Source organism: Salmo salar, chromosome ssa11 (assembly GCF_905237065.1).
Source record: "Salmo salar chromosome ssa11, Ssal_v3.1, whole genome shotgun sequence".
NCBI classification, from domain to species: domain Eukaryota; kingdom Metazoa; phylum Chordata; class Actinopteri; order Salmoniformes; family Salmonidae; genus Salmo; species Salmo salar.
The window spans coordinates 40,909,370-40,933,245 of NC_059452.1; the positions used below are offsets into that span (position 1 = coordinate 40,909,370).

Here is a 23,876-nt window from a genome sequence, read left to right on the forward strand (position 1 = left end):
GGAATGATTAGATACTTGGGTTAGCCATGTTTCAAATATACTCCCCATGCCATTTTTGTGTTATTTATGCCCCCTAATAGTACCATGCTTTGATGTAATACATGAACGTTGTTTGCCAGGCCTGAGGTCTGTCTTTAGGCGCCCAGACAGCTTGGAGAGCTCTTAGTGCATGGGCCTTTCTTCTCCTCTAATGCTGAATCCATTGAGATAGAGAGGGCCTTTGTCTCTGAGCTCTGATTATTCTCAAATTAAAGTAGCAACTTACCTCTGTCATGCCAGCTTTCTAAGAGAGTCGAAGCAGAGGTCTTTGTGTGTGTGTGTGTGTGTGCGTGTGTGTGTGTGTGTTCATGCATACGACATTTGCATTTTCGATATCAAAGAAAGGCTCTTTCTGTCTTGGACAACCACATCACAGAGTGATTTTAGGAACTCCTATAGGTAGATTCCCTAGGAAGAGGCTTCCAATGTTCTCAGTGTGTGTGCAATATGTAAACAAAGACATTGAGTAAACATTGATATGGTGGGTTCGATTTAATACCAGGCTACGTCTGGTTATTATGCTTTGGGAATATAATGTAGTGTATAATTATAAACATTTATGATAATGTTCATATTTAAATGTATCATGTTTCATCTTGCTTAAATTGTGTTCTGTAATTATAATATTGCGTTTCTGATAGATTTCGTTCCTCAAACACACGATCAGTTGTGCTACACCACACTTTGGCAAAATGACAGCATGCCAACATTAGAGTGTGTGTGCAACATATGTGGTATGTGTGTGTATACGTGTGTTTATGTTTATGTGTGCATGACATGTAGGGTGGGCAGGGGACAGTCTGACTTTGATCACAAGCTGAGTCAGCTGCCAAGGGAGGTTGTGACACACACACACTGGTTCCCCAGCAGGCTACATCCTCATCTCGACCCACCTCCTGTGCCCCTGTGAATCCCTCTGGAGCCCCCACTAACCGCCCCACCCCCCACCCCACCCCACTGTGTCTCGCCACTCTCAGCCTCAATCGATACCCACATCAAAGGTTATGTGGAGGTAGCTAGTGAGTCAAATTCTTTGAAGCTGTTTGCGCAGAACCCACGTTTGCTAAGCTAACACTGCCGAGGAACCTCCTCCAATCGCCTTGTTTGCCAAGCATTACCTCTGTTTGCTGAAACACCTAGTGGATTCTAATAGAGAACAGACTTTGCTCCCTTCCCTTCTGTGCCCTCCTCTTCCTTTTTTCCACACAGCAGTTGAATCCATAAACCAATCAATGCGGCCAATGACTTTCACTGATCTGATAGGCCGAGGCGTGTCCTGCCAAAGCTAATATTTATCTAACATTTTATTGGCTGGGGCTTGTTGGAGACCGTAAGGAGGAAGGTGGAGGCAACGTCGGGAAAAGAACTACGTGGAAGAGGACAATAATAAAGGCTGCCTGCTGCACGGTGCCAAGTTCAAGAGAATGGGATAATTAAATGGGATAATTGCGGCAGGAGATGTAGGGGAGCGATAGCAAACAATGTCATTATTGTTGCTGGCTGGCATTTATATGGCGTTGTCATTCACACAGGTCCACTCGGTGGATTTGAATATGGCCCAGGGCCAACGTTTGATGTAGAAGGTCCGTTGATGAGACTTTGTCCCACAGAGGTGACATTGGACCGGAGGACATTTAGCCTCACTACATCCAAGGCTATGCGATGCGGTGGAGGGGGGTTTGGGGGTGGTCATGGAGGAAGTGGTTGACCATGCAAAATGGACAGGAAGTTACTACATTTTTTTTATGACGTGGCCACTGAAAGGGCATGTGAACACACAAAGAAGAAAGGTCATAAATGTAATCCCCAAGCACAAACATTCCTACTTCACAGTTTTAGATTACATTACAAAAAGTAATTCATTGGCTTTCTCTGAATAAGATGTAGAAGCAGCAAACAGTCTCTGCACACCTCCAGTCAGATGCATAAGGATTTTAATAGTAGCTGAGCTTTCCATCATTCGACCTTCATCAGAGCAATAAAATAAATACGCTGGATATTCAAGTAAACATCAATTACAGGTAGTCTCTTTCCAAGTATCCATGTAGTCCAGAACTCAAAGCAAACACTATGGGAGCAACACGGCACCAGAGAGTAGATGGGTCCTTTTGTTATTCAAATTCAGCCAAGGGTCATATACAAACAGCAGTCACATAATGGTGTACTCCCTGTGTCTCGTGTGCACATAATGGTGTACTCCCTGTGTCTCGTGTGCACATAATGGTGTACTCCCTGTGTCTCGTGTGCACATAATGGTGTACTCCCTGTGTCTCGTGTGCACATAATGGTGTACTCCCTGTGTCTCGTGTGCACATAATGGTGTACTCCCTGTGTCTCGTGTGCACATAATGGTGTACTCCCTGTGTCTCGTGTGCACATAATGGTGTACTCCCTGTGTCTCGTGTGCACATAATGGTGTACTCCCTGTGTCTCGTGTGCACATAATGGTGTACTCCCTGTGTCTCGTGTGCAGACGCATAGATTTATGTCAATATTTTTTGTATTTGTATCTATTATGATCCCCATTCTTCCTGGGGTCCAGCTAAATGAAGGCAGTTCTAAACCATTAAAAACACGACATTTCATTTCATTACATTTCACAACAGATTTCACAACACATTAAGTGTGTGTCCTCAGGCCACTACTCTACTACCACATATCTACAACACAAAATCCATATGTTTGTGTGTGTGTGTTTGTGCCTGTACCTGTGTGTGTGTGTCTCTTCAATATGACAAGGAGGGGTCATGGTGTGTTCCACAGCAGATGTTAGACCCCTAGTCGACCCTGTAATGTTGTCATTAAGTTGCTGTAAACCCTGGGATTTACATTCAGTCTGACCACTCAAGCTGAAACAACAGTCAACATGCTTTACATACTGTAAACCAATCAGGATAAAGAGGGCAAGCACACATGACCAGGAGATGGCAGTACTGTCTATCACAGATGGTCAATCAGTCTCTCTCTCTCTCTCTCTCTCTCTCTCTCTCTCATAGAAAAATAGGGTCTTATCCCTACCCAGAGCCACCTATCTCTCTCCCTCTCTCACACCCTTTCTCTCTCTGTCTTGTCCTTATCACTGTCTCATTCTCTCTCACTCACTCACTCACTCACTCACTCACTCACTCACTCACTCACTCACTCACTCACTCACTCACTCACTCACTCACTCACTCACTCACTCACTCACTCACTCACACACAGCATAGCTTCATGGCATAATCAGGCTATTGACAAATGAACAGATTATTTTACAGCTTACTAAGCATTAGTGACCCCCCCCCCCCCCCCCACACACACACGCAATACTGAGAAACAGCTGTATTCGTCAGCACTCCCTAGTACCACACCAGATACTGATGAACCTGTTGGTCCACTGTGATGACAGACCTACGGACAACAGCCCCCACCTTGTGCCTATCGCTGATTGCAAACACTTATCTGAGCAAACACGAATTCAGGCTAATGTTTTACAGCCACACAGCTATTCCTCTTACAGTAAGGCTTTTCACGATAAAAACTCCCAGGAGTAAACACAATAGAGCCAAAATGGTGATAAGAGAGAGAAAAGTAAATTACTTATTAGCTTATTGAGTTGCTGTGTATTAGGTAGCAATAACATGAAAGGTGGACGTTAGCCACTTTGCTATTGTATACCACATGAAATGCTAACACAGAGAAACTGGAGACCGCAGTGTCCCAACCTGACACCTGCTCAGTGTGACACAGTGTGAGAGGATGCCATCATCACTTCCTTTAACCCTATAACGCACACACACACAACCCCCCCATTGGGTCATAACCTGAGGGAACCAGTCCTATAGGCCCAGCCGAGGCTGTGTTATTTCACTGTTGTTGTAATGCTGGTTAAACATCATTTAGAATGGCCAAACTCAATAGTGGCAGTGTTAGGCTGCAGTGTCAATATTATCATAGCACACAGAGCGGGGGGGTTGCTATGTGTGTAGCCGTGTGCTAAGTGTACTCTGTCAACTCTGGCCACACAGAGCGGGGGGGGGGGGGGGGGTTAGAGCAGCAACAACAATAAAGTTGGTGGAAGAAAAAAAGAACAAAGACTGAGGAATTCAGACTCGCTGCGGCTTCAGGCGCTTCCTTGTTTGACAAAGAAATACATTCCTCTCTTCATTACCAGCCCTTTTTATGTTGTGCAGAAAATTCTTACCATTATCTCTCTGTTATGTCTACACTGGCTGACTTGTTGAGGCAAACTATCCCAGCTGTGGAGGATTTTGTCCCTACGAATGCCTAATAATAATTTTCTTCTATGTTGTTATGGTAGAGATAAACCTGGAAAGGGTTCTGATTCAGAGCCCATGGTAAAGAATTATAGATGAATGTAATGGCAAAGTGCAAATATCATTCTGACTGTGGCAAAGTTGGACCTGTTCTGCTAAACAATTATTCCTGGAAATTGTCTAACCAAGGCTGCGTCTTCAATTGCACCCTATTCCCTAAATAGTGCACTACCCTATGTGGCTCTGGCTAAAAGTAGTGCTATATTGGAATATGATGTCATTTGGCCCAAGTGTATTTGACCCTGACGTTTGTTGTTCTGCCCACGTACAACCTCACAGAATGAATGTGGACTGTTCTCCACTGAGCTTCCATGCATCTGTCGAGGTTTTGTGGAAAGGTTCAGTGACCATGAAGTGGACGGCCAAGTCAAGGACACCCTTTGTCAATACAGATAGCGCAGATCAATGATTACTGGCTATGCCACCACGAAAGGAGAAGTGCCTCTGTTTACATGTCTTCGTGGGGAGAAGTTGGGTTAGTGGAAAGAGTCAAATAACAACTATTCAAACAAACGGCTGAGTTGGGGGAGTTGGTTGGTTGGAAGTCATTTCCATGTAAAAGGACCCATGAGCACCAACGTGACGTTGATGGGAGCATGTCAAATTGGGTGTCAAATGAAAGCTAAGACTCTATTTGTTTTATTATTATTAAGGCATATACAGTGAGCTCCGGAAGTATTGGGACAGTGACATATTGCTTGTTGTTTTTGCTCTGTACTCCACCACTTTGTAAGTTAGCCGTGACTGTACGGCTAACTTACAGTCACGTCAAACAGTGTAGACAGAATAACAACACTGGCTGCATTGGTTTAAGCTGTTTTCTAGTGACATTTATTTGGATACATCCATAACAATGAGCTAATGAGGCACAATTTCACCTGGCATAGAAAATGTGTTCTCTCGTCAGGACACTGTTGTTCAGAGGAGCTAGCCAACAACACAGCTAACACAATCACTTCAAACTGAAGCGGGAAAGACTGCAAACTAACTGCACTTTGTTTCCTTTGACCTTTTTTCAATCGACATTTCAATATTGAAACAATGTTGCAAATGTCGGAGAGACAGACAGTCAGGTTTATACAAATCTCCTCTGTTGAAAACAAAATATATGTGAGATAATGTCTAGATGCTTTTTATAGTGGAGATCAAGTTTATAACTTCCCTGCCAGGGCTGATGAGACAGTGGATTGCGCAATCAGATGGAACAGAGTAAATAGGCATTTCAACATCATAGAGCCGATGGTAACTTCTGGAATTGAGACTGGCTGGAATGCACATTCAGGATTAGACCCACCCGTTGTATAATCTACTGTACTGAACTCTATTCTAATGTACTGAACTCTACTGTGTTGTACTGTACTGTACTTTACTGTTCTGTACTCTGCAGTTCTCTATTCTACTCTACTGTTCTGTTCTGTACTGTAGTGTCCGGTTCTGTACTCTACCGTACTCTACTGTACTCTAATGTACTCTACTGAGCTTTGCTGTGCTGTACATTGATGTCCAAACTTGTGAAACATAGACTTCTATGATTGGTTCAAATTTGGTCTTGTTTGGGGGCAGAACTCATTAAAATAATAGATTGTGTGTAGAAAAATACCCCAAAATTGTTTGCATATTTCTACCTTTGTGTACATATTCGGGATACATCACCATGAAGAGAATGATATTCATAATTCTGCATTTCTGTATAGTACAGATCAGAGACCCCATGATGAAATTCCCTTAACACAGTTCTGTTACCGGGTGTAAATCCACTTCACTTACTGTAGTTCAATAACCAAAAGAGATTTGTGTCAGTGTGTCATGTCATAGCTGACACTCCATTCTTTCTGCAGACATCGTTGAACATTCATTCGGAGCAGATATTTAAGAGTTTCTGAAAAACCTTACCAAACTTTGCATCTGCAAAGTTCTTCCAGTAAATGTGTTTTTGTAAAAATGTTCAGTGTAAGTTATTAAATGTAGTCCTTGTGCATAGAGAGAGTTGTATGGTTTGTTACAATTTGAAATCAATGGTTTTTGTTTGGCATACATTTTAATTGAAAAATCAGAGTCTCAGTGCAATTCTGTAAAGTGTACAAATGGGAAGAACTCAAGTGAGCAGCTGGAAAAATGTTTACGGAGACTTTTACCTCACCAGTTGGGAGGAAAGAGAAGTAAACACTTAACTGTTCCAGTGACACCCCTCTGTCTCACTGTTTGTTCTGGGCCTGGCCATAGAGAGCCAATGTAACTGATAGGCAAGACAAGCAAACAAACTGGTCCATTAGGGGACCTGTTGTTTTTAGGGTTCCAAGCCTCAAAAATTTGAGGCTTATATACTGTTTTGTTATTACAAACTCCCCTTCCTACTGCTGTATATTCTAATGGCTATAAACTTCCATTTCTACTGCTGTATATTCTAATGGCTATAAACTCCCCTTCCTACTGCTGTATATTCTAATGGCTATAAACTCCCCTTTCTACTGCTATATATTCTAATGGCTATAAACTCCCCTTTCTACTGCTATATATTCTAATGGCTATAAACTCCCATTCCTACTGCTATATATTATAATGGTTATAAACTCCCCTTTCTACTGCTATATATTATAATGGCTATAAACTCCCCTTCCTACTGCTGTATATTCTAATGGCTATAAACTCCCCTTCCTACTGCTGTATATTCTAATGGCTATAAACTCCCATTCCTACTGCTATATATTCTAATGGCTATAAACTCCCCTTCCTACTGCTGTATATTCTAATGGCTATAAACTCCCCTTTCTACTGCTGTATATTCTAATGGCTATAAACTCCCCTTCCTACTGCTGTATATTCTAATGGCTATAAACTCCCCTTTCTACTGCTGTATATTCTAATGGCTATAAACTCCCCTTCCTACTGCTGTATATTCTAATGGCTATAAACTCCCCTTCCTACTGCTGTATATAAACTCCACATCCTACTGCTGTATATTCTAATGGCTATAAACTCCCCTTCCTACTGCTGTATATTCTAATGGCTATAAACTCCCCTTCCTACTGCTGTATATAAACTCCCCTTCCTACTGCTGTATATTCTAATGGCTATAAACTCCCCTTTCTACTGCTGTATATTCTAATGGCTATAAACTCCCCTTCCTACTGCTGTATATTCTAATGGCTATAAACTCCCCTTCCTACTGCTGTATATAAACTCCCCTTCCTACTGCTGTATATTCTAATGGCTATAAACTCCCCTTCCTACTGCTGTATATTCTAATGGCTATAAACTCCCATTCCTACTGCTATATATTCTAATGGCTATAAACTCCCCTTCCTACTGCTGTATATTATAATGGCTATAAACTCCCCTTCCTACTGCTGTATATTATAATGGCTATAAACTCCCCTTCTTACTGCTGTATATAAACTCCCCTTTTTACTGCTGTATATTCTAATGGCTATAAACTCCCCTTCCTACTGCTGTATATTCTAATGGCTATAAACTCCCCTTCCTACTGCTGTATATTCTAATGGCTATAAACTCCCCTTCCTACTGCTGTATATTCTAATGGCTATAAACTCCCCTTCCTACTGCTATATATTCTAATGGCTATAAACTCCCCTTCCTACTGCTATATATTCTAATGGCTATAAACTCCCCTTCCTACTGCTATATATTCTAATGGCTATAAACTCCCCTTCCTACTGCTGTATATTATAATGGCTATAAACTCCCCTTCTTACTGCTGTATATAAACTCCCCTTTTAACTGCTGTATATTCTAATGGCTATAAACTCCCCTTCCTACTGCTGTATATAAACTGCCCTTTTTACTGCTGTATATTATAATGGCTATAAACTCCCCTTCCTACTGCTGTATATAAACTCCCCTTTTTACTGCTGTATATTCTAATGGCTATAAACTCCCCGTCCTACTGCTGTATATTATAATGGCTATAAATAAAATCAAACTTTATTTGTCACATGCGCTGAATACAACAAGTGTAGACCTTACTGTTAAATGCTTAATTACAAGCCCTTAACCAACAGTGCAGTTCAAGAAGAGTTAAGAAAATATTTCTCAAATAAACTAAAGTAAAAAATAATAAAAAGTAACACAGTAACATAACAATAATGAGGCTATATACAGGGGTTACAGGATCCGAGTCAGGGTGTGGGGGTACAGGTCAGAGGGAATTTGTACATGTAGGTAGGGGTGACGTGACTGTGCATAGATAATAAACAGTGAGTAGCAGCAGTGTACAAACAAATGGGGGGGGGGTCAATGTAATATTCTGGTTGACATTCGATTAATTGTTCAGCAGTCTTATGGCTTGGGGGTAGCAGAGAAAACAGTCTATAACTTGGGTGACTGGAGTCTCTGACAGTTTTATGGTCTTTCCTCTGACACTGCCTATTTTATAGGTCCTGGATTGCAGGAAGCTTGGCCCCAGTGATGTACTGGGCCGTACGCACTACCCTCTGTAGCGCTTTGCAGTCAGATGCTAAGCAGTTGCCATACCAGGCGGTGATGCAACCGGTCAGGATGCTCTCTGGTGCAGCTGTAGAACTTTTTGAGGATCTGGGGACCCATGCTAAATCTTTTCAGTCTTCTGAGGGGGAAAAGGTTTTGTCGTGCCTTCTTCACGACTGTCTTGGTGTGTTTGGACTATGATTGTTCGTTGGTGATGTGGACACAGAGGAACTTGAAACTCTTGACCCGCTCCACTACAGCCCCGTTGATGTTAATGGGGGCCTGTTCGGCCCGCCTTTTCCTGTAGTCCACGATCAGCTCCTTTGTCTTGCTCACATTGAGGGAGAGGTTGTTGTCCTGGCACCACACTGCCAGTTCTCTGTCTCATCATTGTCGGTGATCAGGCCTACCACTGTTGTGTCGTCAGCAAACTTAATGATGGTGTTGGAGTCATGTTTGGCCACGCAGTCGTGGATGAACAGGGAGTACAGGAGGGGACTAAGTACACACGCCTGAGGGGCCCCAGTGTTGCAGGCATATTGTTGCCTACCCTTACCACCTGGGGGCGGCTTGTCAGGAAGTCCAGGATCCAGAGGGAGGTGTTTAGTCCCAGGATCCTTAGCTTAGTGATGAGCTTCCTGGGCACTACGGTGTTGAACGCTGAGCTGTAGTCAATGAACAGCATTCTCACATGACCAGCCTTTCAAAGCACTTCATGGCTACTGACGTGAGTGCTACGGGGCGGTAATCATTTAGGCAGGTTACCTTCGCTTCCTTGGGCACAGGGACTATGGTGGCCTGCTTGAAACATGTAGGTGTTACAGATTTTAAACTCCCCTTCCTACTGCTGTGTATTCTAATGGCTATAAACTCCCCTTCCTACTGCTGTGTATTCTAATGGCTATAAACTCCCCTTCCTACTGCTGTATATTATAATGGTTATAAACTCCCCTTCCTACTGCTGTATATAAACTCCCCTTCCTACTGCTATATATTATAATGGCTATAAACTCCCCTTCCTACTGCTGTATATAAACTCCCCTTTCTACTGCTATATATTATAATGGCTATAAACTCCCCTTCCTACTGCTGTATATTATAATGGTTATAAACTCCCCTTCCTACTGCTGTATATAAACTCCCCTTTCTACTGCTATATATTATAATGGCTATAAACTCCCCTTCCTACTGCTGTATATTATAATGGTTATAAACTCCCCTTCCTACTGCTGTATATAAACTCCCCTTTCTACTGCTATATATTATAATGGCTATAAACTCCCCTTCCTACTGCTGTATATTCTAATGGCTATAAACTCCCCTTCCTACTGCTGTATATTATAATGGTTATAAACTCCCCTTCCTACTGCTGTATATTATAATGGCTATAAACTCCCCTTCCTACTGCTGTATATTATAGTGGCTATAAACTCCCCTTCCTACTGCTGTATATAAACTCCCCTTTCTACTGCTATATATTCTAATGGCTATAAACTCCCCTTCCTACTGCTGTATATAAACTCCCCTTCCTACTGCTGTATATAAACTCCCCTTCCTACTGCTATATATTCTAATGGCTATAAACTCCCCTTCCTACTGCTGTATATTCTAATGGCTATAAACTCCCATTCCTACTGCTATATATTCTAATGGCTATAAACTCCCCTTTCTACTGCTATATATTATAATGGCTATAAACTCCCCTTCCTACTGCTGTATATTCTAATGGCTATAAACTCCCCTTCCTACTGCTGTATATTATAATGGCTATAAACTCCCCTTCCTACTGCTGTATATTCTAATGGCTATAAACTCCCATTCCTACTGCTATATATTCTAATGGCTATAAACTCCCCTTCCTACTGCTGTATATTCTAATGGCTATAAACTCCCCTTTCTACTGCTGTATATTCTAATGGCTATAAACTCCCCTTCCTACTGCTGTATATTCTAATGGCTATAAACTCCCCTTCCTACTGCTGTATATTCTAATGGCTATAAACTCCCCTTTCTACTGCTATATATTATAATGGCTATAAACTCCCCTTCCTACTGCTGTATATTCTAATGGCTATAAACTCCCCTTTCTACTGCTATATATTCTAATGGCTATAAACTCCCCTTCCTACTGCTATATATTCTAATGGCTATAAACTCCCCTTCCTACTGCTGTATATTATAATGGTTATAAACTCCCCTTCCTACTGCTGTATATTCTAATGGCTATAAACTCCCCTTCCTACTGCTGTATATAAACTCCCCTTCCTACTGCTGTGTATTCTAATGGCTATAAACTCCCCTTCCTACTGCTGTATATTCTAATGGCTATAAACTCCCCTTCCTACTGCTGTATATTCTAATGGCTATAAACTCCCCTTTCTACTGCTATATATTCTAATGGCTATAAACTCCCCTTCCTACTGCTGTATATAAACTCCCCTTTCTACTGCTATATATTCTAATGGCTATAAACTCCCCTTTCTACTGCTGTATATTATAATGGCTATAAACTCCCCTTCCTACTGTTGTATATTCTAATGGCTATAAACTCCCCTTTCTACTGCTATATATTATAATGGCTATAAACTCCCCTTCCTACTGTTGTATATTCTAATGGCTATAAACTCCCCTTTCTACTGCTATATATTATAATGGTTATAAACTCCCCTTCCTACTGCTGTATATTCTAATGGCTATAAACTCCCCTTCCTACTGCTGTATATAAACTCCCCTTCCTACTGCTGTATATAAACTCCCATTCCTACTGCTATATATTCTAATGGCTATAAACTCCCCTTCCTACTGCTGTATATTATAATGGTTATAAACTCCCCTTCCTACTGCTGTATATTCTAATGGCTATAAACTCCCCTTCCTACTGCTGTATATTCTAATTGCTATAAACTCCCCTTTCTACTGCTATATATTCTAATGGCTATAAACTCCCCTTTCTACTGCTATATATTATAATGGCTATAAACTCCCCTTCCTACTGCTGTATATTCTAATGGCTATAAACTCCCCTTTCTACTGCTATATATTCTAATGGCTATAAACTCCCCTTCCTACTGCTATATATTCTAATGGCTATAAACTCCCCTTCCTACTGCTGTATATTATAATGGTTATAAACTCCCCTTCCTACTGCTGTATATTCTAATGGCTATAAACTCCCCTTCCTACTGCTGTATATAAACTCCCCTTCCTACTGCTGTGTATTCTAATGGCTATAAACTCCCCTTCCTACTGCTGTATATTCTAATGGCTATAAACTCCCCTTCCTACTGCTGTATATTCTAATGGCTATAAACTCCCCTTTCTACTGCTATATATTCTAATGGCTATAAACTCCCCTTCCTACTGCTGTATATAAACTCCCCTTTCTACTGCTATATATTCTAATGGCTATAAACTCCCCTTTCTACTGCTGTATATTATAATGGCTATAAACTCCCCTTCCTACTGTTGTATATTCTAATGGCTATAAACTCCCCTTTCTACTGCTATATATTATAATGGCTATAAACTCCCCTTCCTACTGTTGTATATTCTAATGGCTATAAACTCCCCTTTCTACTGCTATATATTATAATGGTTATAAACTCCCCTTCCTACTGCTGTATATTCTAATGGCTATAAACTCCCCTTCCTACTGCTGTATATAAACTCCCCTTCCTACTGCTGTATATAAACTCCCATTCCTACTGCTATATATTCTAATGGCTATAAACTCCCCTTCCTACTGCTGTATATTATAATGGTTATAAACTCCCCTTCCTACTGCTGTATATTCTAATGGCTATAAACTCCCCTTCCTACTGCTGTATATTCTAATGGCTATAAACTCCCCTTTCTACTGCTATATATTCTAATGGCTATAAACTCCCCTTCCTACTGCTATATATTCTAATGGATATATATATATATATATATATATATATATATATATATATATATATATATATATATATATATATATATATATATATAGTGGCCTGCTTCAGCAGCACTTACAAGGAGTGCCAAACCACACCACGTAGACATTGGAAGGTAGTGCTTTTAAAGTAGTTCTAACACACATGTGGGTAAGTGAGAGAGGTTGATACTTTCTAATAATAACTACAGTTACACACGTTTACCTCTATAGAGTATTGTTCAAGGTGAAGCTGCTCGATGACTACCTACCTATTTTGCTACATCTGCACATTTTACTGGGGCCAAAGTGTTGTTTTTTTAATGACAAATGCAAATAGAGACTTTATTCCTAGCATAGAAAGCAACGTTTCTGAAAATGTAAAAAAAATGTGGACACACACTTTTCATATTAGGAGATACATATTTACAGAACTGATCAAGTGTATTTAGTGAAGTCTCAAAACATAGTAGGTGAAAGATTTGTGATAAAGAAGGAACCAGGCAGGGAAGACCATCTGTTTCAGTTTCATTTCCTGAAACACAGTCAAATGATGAAGAGGTGTGGTTGAGTTTTTCTATAGTCTGTGGACACTTCCTCAAGCAAGTTGGTGCCGATATCACGATGACAAAATGTAAGTAACCTTATCGTTTACATTTCTAACGCTAACATAAGATCATACTTTTCACATCTTTGACTATCAAAGTTTCCATTAGACATCAGAGTTTCAATTCCTGTAACACAGTCACCTGACTAGCAGGTGTGGTTGGTCTTATTATCACAATGACCAAATGGAAGTAACATTTAACTATCATTTACATTTGCTAATGCTTAATAGGATATCATTTTCCCTGTCTTGTTAGATTATCCTGTCATCTATCACTTTATTGGATTGTAAATATTGCTGATCAAAGTCGTAATATAGAGAGCGTAACTTCCATAAATGATGGAAAGTGATGCTTTCATCGTAACCAAATGATATTGCAACATAGAGGACATCTATTATCTATTATGCTTTTAGGATATTGCGTATAATATGTTGCTATATGTCAAATGCCTCTGCTGATATTATGTAGAAAAGTGTCTTACATTTATTTAAGGGCAGGGTTTCATAATTTCACCTACTGAATATTTATTGGCTAAATTGATCAATAATTTCAAATTACTTATACTGATGTCCACAATTTATTTTGTTATAGCAGATGTAGGCCTAAATGTTTTTCAGAGTAAATGTACCCCACATTTAGCTGAATGTAATGTGCTTTTATGTTATCTTTAAAGTAGCCCTGGTATTTGTTTTTTATAGAGGAGCGAAGGTCATAAGGAGTGGCCTGCTTCAGCAGCACTGACAAGGAGTGTCAAACCATGCCACGTAGACATTGGAAGGTGGTGCTTTTAAAGTAGTTCTAATACACATTACATAGCTATGTTAATCTTACAACAACAAAATATGCATTTATTTTAATTTCTGCTTATTTCTTTCCAGACATCATTGATTTCCATTCTTGTTGCTACTTCACACCTGATCAACAATACATTAAGTAAGCAATTCAATAAAATGTTTCCCACTGCCATATTATTAGACAAACTGAATACAGTTTGTAGTTGACATTTTACTAAATCCAGAATTCTCAGCTTTTACCTCCAATGGGTACATCACAGAAAATTGACTTGAATGTCCATTCTAATAGTTTAGTTATAATTATATAATTATAGATACACTAACGTTCAAACGTTTGGGGTCACTTAGAAATGTCCTTGTTTTTGAAAGAAAAGCAAATTTTTTTGTCCATTAAAATAACATCGAATTTATGTTATATATAGAAATACAGTGTAGACATTGTTAATGTTGTAAATGACTATAGTAGCTGGAAAGGGAAGATTTTTAATGGAATATCTACATAGGTGTACAGAGGCCCATTATCAACCATCAGTCCTGTGTTCCAATGGCACGTTGTGTTAGCTAATCCAAGTTTATAATTTTAAAAGGCTAATTGATCATTAGAAAACCCTTTTGCAATTATGTTAGCACAGCTGAAAACTGTTGTTCTGATTAAAGAAGCAATATAACTGGCCTTCTTTAGACTAGTTGAGTATCTGGAGCATCAGCATTTGTGGGTTCGATAACACTCTCAAAAGAGTAAGATTAGCCGATTTCGGTATAGTCATTAAGCTTTTACCTGGATTCACCTGGTCAGTCTGTCATGGAAAAAGCAGGTGTTGACTTTTTCCACATTTTGTTAAGATACAGACTGAGCCTTATTTTAAAATGTATGAAATCATTTTTTACCCTCATAAATCTACACACAAAATCCCACAATGACAAAGCGAAAACAGGGTTAATTGTTTTTGGCACAATTACAACAAGAAAAAGGAAAACCTTATTTAAATAAGTATTCAGATCCTTTGCCATGAGACTCAAAACTGAGCTCAGCTGCATCCTGTTTCCATTGATCATCCTTGATATGTTTCTACAACTTGATTTTGGTGTTTTGTATTTTATTCGGATCCCCATTAGCTGTTGCAAAGGAAGCAGCTACTCTCCCTGGGATCCACACAAAACATGAAACATAATACAGAATGACATAATACAGAACATCATTTGACAAGAACAGCTCAAGGACAGAACTACATACATTTTTAAAAAGGCACACGTAGCCTACATATCAATGCATACACACAAACTATCTAGGTCAAATAGGGGAGAGGCGTTGTGCCGCGAGGTGTTGATTTATCTGTTTTTTGAAACCAGGTTTGCTGTTTATATGAGATGGTAGGAAGTTCCATGCAATAAGGGCTCTATATAATACTGTACCTTTTCTTGAAATTGTTCTGGATTTGGGGACTATGAAAAGACCCCTGGTGGCATGTCTGGTGGGATAAGTGTGTGTGTCAGAGCTGTGTGTAAGTTGACTATGCAAACAATTTGGGATTTTCTTATAAAAAGAAGAAGTGATGCAGTCAGTCTCTCCTCAACTCTTAGCCAAGAGAGACTGGCATGCATAGTATTGATATCAGCCCTCTGATTACAATTAAGAGCAAAACGTGCCGTTCTGTTCTGGGCCAGCTGCAGCTTAACTAGGTATTTCCTTGCAGCACTGGACCACAGGACTGGACAATAATCAAGATTAGACAAAACTAGAGTCTGCAGAACTTGCTTTTTGGAGTGTGGCGTCAAAAAAGCAGAGCATCTCTTTATTACGGCTAGACCTCTCCCCATCTTTGCAACCATTGAATCTATATGTTTTGACTATGACAGTTTACAATCTAAGGTAACACCAAGTAATTTAGTCTCCTCAACTTGTTCAACAGCCACACCATTCATTACCAGATTCAGCTGAGGTCTAATACAATGCTCTTAGTTTTAGAGATGTTCAGGACCAGTTTATTACTGGCTACCCATTCCAAAACAGACTGCAACTGTTTGTTAAGGGTTTCAGTGACTTCATTAGCTGTAGTTGCTGATGCATATATGGTTGAATCATCAGCATACACGGGCACACATGCTTTGTTTAATGCCAGTGGCAGGTCATTGGTAAAAATAGAAAAGAGTTGAGGGCCTAGAGAGCTGCCCTGCGGTACACCACACTTTACATGTTTGACATGTTTTACCTGAGGTACATTCAATTGATTGGACATGATTTGGAAAGGCACACACCTGTCTATATAAGGTCCCACAGTTGACAGTGCATGTCAGAGCAAAAACCAAGCCATTAGGTCAAATACATTTTCCGTAGAGCTCCGAGACAGGATTCTGTCGAGGCACAGATCTGGGGAAAGGTACCAAAACATGTCTGTAGCATTGAAGGTCCGCAAGAATACAGTGGCCTCCATCATTCTTAAATGGAAGCAGTTTGGAATCACCAAAACTCTACCTCGAGCTGAACGCCCAGCCTAACTGAGCAATCCGGGGAGAAGGACCTTGGTCAGGAAGGTGACCAAGAACCCGATGGTCACTCTGACAGAGCTCCAGAGTTCCTCTGTAGAGATGGGAGAACCTTCCAGAAGGACAACCATCTCTGCAGCACTCCACCAATCAGGCCTTTATGGTAGAGTGGCCAGATGGAAGCCACTCATCAGTAAAAGGCAAATGACAGCCTGCTTGGAGTTTGTCAAAAGGCACCTAAAGGACTCCCAGACCAAGAGAAACAAGATTCTCTGGTCTGATGAAACCAAGATTGAACTCTTTGGCCTGAATGCCAAGCAGCACATCTGGAGGAAACCTGGCACCATCCATCCGGTGAAGCATTGTGGTGGCAGCATCATGCTGTGGGAATGTTTTTCAGCGGCAGGGACTGTGAGACTAGTCAGGATTGAGGGACAGATAAACGGAGCAAAGCGCAGAGAGATCCTTGATGAAAATCTGTTCCAGAGCGCTCAGGACCTCAGACTGGGGCAAAGGTTCACCTTCCAACAAGACAACGACCCTAAGCACACAGCTAAGACAACGCAGGAGTGACTTTGGGACAAGTCTCTGAATGTCCTTGAGTGGCCCAGCCAGAGCCCGGACTAGAACCCGATCGAACATCTCTGGAGAGACCTGAAAATAGTTAAGCCGCAACGCTCCCCATCCAACCTGACAGAGCTTGAGAGGATCTGCAGAGAAGAGAAGAATGGGAGAAACTCCCCAAATACAAGTGTGCCAAGCTTGTAGCGTCATACCCAAGAAGACGCAAGGCTGTAATCGCTGCCAAAGGTGCTTCGACAAAGGATTGAGTAAAGGGTCTGAATACCTATGTAAATGTGATATTAAAGTTTTTTTTTTTTTTACAAATTTGCAAAAATGTCTAAACTGTTTTTACTTTGTCATTATGGGTTATTGTGTGTAGATTGATGGGGGAAAAAACGATTTAATCCATTTTAGAACAAGGCTGTAACGTAATAAAATGTGGAAAAAGTCAAGGGATCTGAATACTTTCCGAATGCACTGTACATTATTTTAATAGCAGGACACTGTAAAATCCAATATTCCTCTGAAGAGTATGAATTAGGCTGTTTGAGAAGGTTTGATTCCTAAGCAACCTGCATACACATTGTTTGAAGTACAATTTAACCTAATTTCTACTGTAGTAGGTCAAAGCAGTGTGCTGGAAAACCTTGGTCGAGCATGGGTGAAGTAGGCATTGTGATGCTCATGTGAATTTATTTTCTGTTTCGACTTCGGACCAATGCCTACTTCTCACTTAAAACATATTTTTTTGTTTTTAATTTCAATGGTTTATTCACCCTGAAGGTGATTATACAAAATTATATAACATTTCCACATGCAAAAGGTGTCTTTCGAAATGTAATTTGCGCTTCAAATTGTGTTCATTTATTGTCCAGGGCCTGGTTTCCCAAAAGCATCTTGCTAAGTTCATCGCTAGAACCTTCGTAGTCACATCGTAAAATCTCAGACCTGTTTCCCAACACTTATTTACCGACTTTCTCAGACCACTAGTAGAACAGCTAACTGGGTAGTTAGATGCTTTTTTGCCCTTCAGCATCACTTTATAAGCAGAAGTTCTCCACTAAACATAGAATCAAGATGTTTATCTGTCTCTATGGCCGCCGATAACTTCAGAACAAAGTTGACTACAATACAACGTTGCCAATGTCTTTGCAATTGTTATGAACAAGAATAGGGTTAAGCAAGGTTTATATGACTGTACCTGACTTAACCTTTTAACATAGGTAATAATAGAGATGTCATCCCACAGATCTACTGTACCTGTAGAAGCAGATGTTTGAAGAATGAATATCGTCCCAGGTCAAATCCAGTTCCAATTACAATTACCAACGGGGCCTGTGGTTCCAAGGAAAACGGATCCAATTATAAAATGCATTATTGACAGAAAGTTGGAGAAACTAAAGAAATTGATCAGAGGCGGCAAGGACTTGAATAGACTGTACCCTTGTGCTGACTGGAATGATGATGTTACCCCTTTAATTGCTGCTGTTGCACTTACAAATGACAATATTTGTAAATTTCTTCTGAAAGAAGATGCTAACCCCAACATGCAATCAGCAAATGGTTGGGCTCCTTTGCATTATGCCGCAATGTCAAAAGCTCCTGTCAGTGTAGTGAGTAGATTAATCGCAGCAAAAGCAGATCCAGAAGGGACACCAATCCAGATCTTTACTCCACTTCAACTGGCGGCAAACAATGACAGAGAAGACATTGTGAAAGAGTTGATGATGTCTGGAGCATTTGCTGAAAGAAATCTCAAAGCACATCCCGCTATTGACCAAAAGATAGCAAGCATGATTCAGAAATTCTCTTTAGAGAGTGAGAAGTTTGTCAAATTGAAGATTTTTTATGATTTTTCTTGTGCAATAGGACTCAAATCAGTGGAGGATGTTTTCAATGAATATGGCAAACACATGCTGGTGGTGAACCCTGTGAATCATCTTACACTATATGACATGTCCTTTAACGCCACTGGAACAAATGCGGAGCAGTATCTTCAAGCATCCATAAAGTGGCTGAGAGAATCTCAGAAAATTGATCTCTACATTGAAGAGGCGACCAATCGTTTGCCTAAAATTCCCAAACATTTACAAGATATGGTTGTGAATTGCTTGACAGCTGTTTTTAACATTATGAAAGAAATATCTCTTAGACTGTCACTGTTAGTAATACCCACTCTTCTGAAATACCTCATACTTGAATCCAAAATTACTCCTCAAGGACTAAATCGCAACATTTCAGTTATCAGACTACTGTATGTGATTACTCAGAAAACTCCAAATCACAAACATGGCTGGACCCTCCCTTTTGTAGAGGAGTTATGCAAGAGGATCATCTCATTCACTGATCATGCATATATCGCCAATCCTCAGACCTCAAACTTAGGTGTTTTAACTTTTGGTCTGCTTGCAGATCTGTACACCTTCGATTGTGTACCTGCGATTATCACATCACAAGGGATAACCTCTGTGCCGGAGAAAATACTTGTTACTGCCGAAATGCAGATGGATGAAGACCTGAAAGAAAAGCTGAGGAAATTAGATATGTCCCTACAAAGTCCAGTCCCACCAACAGATGCAACTGAACAATTGCAGGGAATGAATCTATCAAAGAAGAAGAAGAAGAAGAAGAAGAAAACAATTCAGGAAGAGTTGTCGGTAGAGAAAAGTACACCTGACATGACTGAGAAGCCAGATCTTGATACTTCATCAATTCCAGTTGAAGAATCCGGTTTACATGGTGAACATTCCAGTGTTAAACCATTTCCCTTCACCACCGATGAATTGAAACCCCGGAAATGGCACAAAGTTAGTGAGCGGTGGAGGCCTCAGTTGATGGTACTCAGCAACATAGATGCAGGCAAGATTTACAGATTGGGAAATCTCAATCTTGTGGTCCATCCAGATTTCCAAATAGCCAAAGGAAGTGATGGAACTGAAGTCTTTCTGGGCTTGAAGGATGATGGTACTGAGGTAGCCGTGAAGAGAATGCTCAAGTCAAACTATCAAGATCTGAAGAGAGAAGAGGGTTTTTTACGACTACCTCAGCTGGATAGTCCCTGCATTGTGAGATATGTGGACTTTGCAGAGGACGAGCACTTTGGTTACCTTGTTCTTCAGCTCTGTGAATACACCCTTGATGAATACATCAAAGACCACCTACCAGAGGACAAAACCCCTGTCCTGAAGAAAATAGTGCACGAGGTGCTCTGCAGTCTAAGCGTTCTCCATAGTCTAAACACAAAAATTCTGCACCGGGATATCAAACCCCAGAATGTTTTAATAGGTAAGACCAGACCGTGTAGTGAGTCAACAGAAATCTGGGCTAAAGAAATATTAATTTGATGTGTTGTTTATTAACCTATGTTTCAATGGTACATTTTATATGATCTTCTTTTCAGATGTTACAGGCAGAGCGAGATTAGCCGATTTCGGTATAAGTCGACAATTGAACATGGGACAAACAACTCTATACACAATCAGTGCAGGAACAAAATGTTGGAAGGCCAGAGAAACTTTAGATGAAGACAGTGGGATCGGATATAAGAGAAGCACCGATATTCAGGTTAGTTTTCAATTTTAAATAAGTCAGCATACTTGGTTAGAATGTATACTATTCTATGTTGTGAAGGAGGAGAAGTCCAGTGGCGACATGACACCTGCTGGTTCCCAGAGTAGCCCTCTACAAGATCGTCACCAGACACTTCCTCCACCTTCTGATCAAGCCATGAACTGTCCCTCTCTATCTTTGGAGGATGCATGTCCTCAAAGACTCGGCCTCTATTGGTTGACCTAGCTAACTATAGCTAGGCTACTCATGATGATGTATTGGTTGACCTAGCTAACTACAGCTAGGCTACTCATGATGATGTATTGGTTGACCTAGCTAACTATAGCTAGGCTACTCATGATGATGTATTGGTTGTTTGTTTTTTGCTATTGAAGCTCTTTGAGATTGTTATCAAAAGCGCTATAGAAATGTAATACATTATAAATTATTATTATATACTTTTCAGGTGGCTGGGATGTTAATGTATTACATCATCTCTGGTGGACATCATCCATTTGGCAAAGGCATCCATTGTGAAATGAACATTTTTCAAGGGAAGTACACACTGGAACATGTTGATGATGAGGTGACCAGGGACCTCATTGAGTGGATGATCAATGAAGAGCCAGAGAAGAGACCTACAGTGGAGGACACGCTGGCCCACCCATACTTCTGGGCAGAAGAGAGGTGAGGAGCAGTGCTAACACTTGTCAATTAGAAGGTTAGTTAAGATTAGTGATTTACTTTTTCCAGTGGACATTTACCTTTTTTAATGGGTTCAGGTTTTAACCATTGAAGTTCATAAACGTTGGTTTGGTCCCAGAACAATGAGGACAAAGCGTGACATTGTCGAACGGGTTGCAATGCTCAATTCTAACAACGATTTATCCCAGTGGAAATGTGATCGCTGTTTGACACTGACCCAGTTGAATGCATTTAAAGGTACACTGTTGTTTTTCAGGAGAGTGGAGTACTTACGAAAAATTGGTAACGAGAAGGAAGCAGAGAACTGTCGCAAATCAGACCCAAGACTCCTTCATGCTTTGGACCAGTGTGCTGAGGGGAGGTCCTTCACAAACTGGAAGTCCAAGGTGAGTAAGACGCCATTTTATCCATTTTCTTTACCTGTACATTCATCCTAGTGTAGTGTCTAGTAGTAGTCACACTTACTGTTATTTACCTGTACCTTCATCCTAGTGTAGTGTCTAGTAGTAGTCACACTTACTGTTATTTACCTGTACCTTCATCCTAGTGTAGTGTCTAGTAGTAGTCACACTTACTGTTATTTACCTGTACATTCATCCTAGTGTAGTGTCTAGTAGTAGTCACACTTACTGTTATTTACCTGTACATTCATCCTAGTGTAGTGGTCTAGTAGTAGTCACACTTACTGTTATTTACCTGTACCTTCATCCTAGTGTAGTGTCTAGTAGTAGTCACACTTACTGTTATTTACCTGTACATTCATCCTAGTGTAGTGTCTAGTCTAGTAGTAGTCACACTTACTGTTATTTACCTGTACCTTCATCCTAGTGTAGTGTCTAGTAGTAGTCACACTTACTGTTATTTACCTGTACATTCATCCTAGTGTAGTGTCTAGTAGTAGTCACACTTACTGTTATTTACCTGTACCTTCATCCTAGTGTAGTGTCTAGTAGTAGTCACACTTACTGTTATTTACCTGTACATTCATCCTAGTGTAGTGTCTAGTAGTAGTCACACTTACTGTTATTTACCTGTACCTTCATCCTAGTGTAGTGTCTAGTAGTAGTCACTCTTACTGTTATTTACCTGTACCTTCATCCTAGTGTAGTGTCTAGTAGTAGTCACACTTACTGTTATTTACCTGTACCTTCATCCTAGTGTAGTGTCTAGTAGTAGTCACACTTACTGTTATTTACCTGTACCTTCATCCTAGTGTAGTGTCTAGTAGTAGTCACACTTACTGTTATTTACCTGTACCTTCATCCTAGTGTAGTGTCTAGTAGTAGTCACACTTACTGTTATTTACCTGTACCTTCATCCTAGTGTAGTGTCTAGTAGTAGTCACACTTACTGTTATTTACCTGTACATTCATCCTAGTGTAGTGTCTAGTAGTAGTCACACTTACTGTTATTTACCTGTACCTTCATCCTAGTGTTGTGTCTAGTCTAGTAGTAGTCACACTTACTGTTATTTACCTGTACCTTCATCCTAGTGTAGTGTCTAGTAGTAGTCACACTTACTGTTATTTACCTGTACATTCATCCTAGTGTAGTGTCTAGTAGTAGTCACACTTACTGTTATTTACCTGTACCTTCATCCTAGTGTTGTGTCTAGTCTAGTAGTAGTCACACTTACTGTTATTTATTTGTGTACACAGATGCCGCCTGAGTTGATGGACAAGTTGGATGGTAAAAAGAAGGCCTACCCTGACAACACATTGGGTTTGTTGCGCTTCATACGCAACCTTCATGAGCACTAGTAAGACATATTCATAGTTTTGTCTAAAACCATGTACATTAACTTTATTTACTCTCTTACCATTGAAGGTGGTTTAATATTTTGTCTCTCTCTCTCTGAAGCACTGAGGATGCGGATTCTGTTGACATGATGACAATGTTCCCTGATCTCTTTGGATGCGTCTACAAGTTTGCCAAGAAAATGGAGTGGAATTCAAGGAGTAGCCTGAAGAAAATGTTTCACAGAGAAGATGTAAGATATTGATTCTGACATTTGGAAGATTAACACTGACTAACTTCTGAAATCTTGGTTTGACTTTTCTGTTGCCATTAAACGACTCACTAGTGTAAGTGTTAGATGATTGATATACTGAATGTTCTTTCAAGGAATCAAGAGGCTATGCAGCACTTTGCCTCTGTTTTCCTACTTGGTGTTTCGGCCATTTTCTTACATCATTATAACAGTACTTATCTTATAAGCTTACATGAAATATATAAAAGATTTTTATTAGAATATGAAATGTAACAATACTTCGTAATATTATTCAATTTGCCTCAGTTTATTCATGGTTTGTTTACTGTATGTATAATAGCAATGACACATTCTGTACATACATACAACTTCTTTGTTGAAAAGTCTTGAAACGAGCTGAATCTATTAATAAAGTGTAACATCTGAATCATATAGCCTACAGTACATGCCTCTTTCTTCACTCTATACAAC

General features: G+C 40.1%; 1 protein-coding gene across 5 annotated transcripts; it reads left to right on the top strand.

Moving 5' to 3' along the window:
* Window positions 1-12,829: 12,829 nt before the first annotated feature.
* On the top strand, window positions 12,830-23,837 carry LOC106591064 (sensor for unfolded proteins in the ER ire1). Of its 5 annotated transcripts, XM_014182247.2 has the most exons (9): window positions 13,207-13,345; window positions 14,018-14,097; window positions 14,198-14,252; window positions 18,411-20,446; window positions 20,562-20,725; window positions 21,177-21,397; window positions 21,672-21,801; window positions 23,074-23,174; window positions 23,276-23,837. In XM_014182247.2, exons 4-9 carry the CDS (start codon window positions 18,445-18,447, stop codon window positions 23,415-23,417), a joined length of 2,760 nt encoding a protein of 919 aa, XP_014037722.2. In that variant the 5' UTR covers window positions 13,207-13,345; window positions 14,018-14,097; window positions 14,198-14,252; window positions 18,411-18,444; the 3' UTR covers window positions 23,418-23,837. The 5 variants fall into 5 exon arrangements, with proteins under 5 accessions (XP_014037723.2, XP_014037722.2, XP_014037724.2 ...); XM_014182248.2 differs by lacking the exons at window positions 13,207-13,345; window positions 14,018-14,097 and adding an exon at window positions 12,830-12,848; XM_014182249.2 differs by lacking the exon at window positions 18,411-20,446 and having other exon boundaries at window positions 13,208-13,345.
* The last annotated feature ends 39 nt before the right edge of the window (window positions 23,838-23,876 follow it).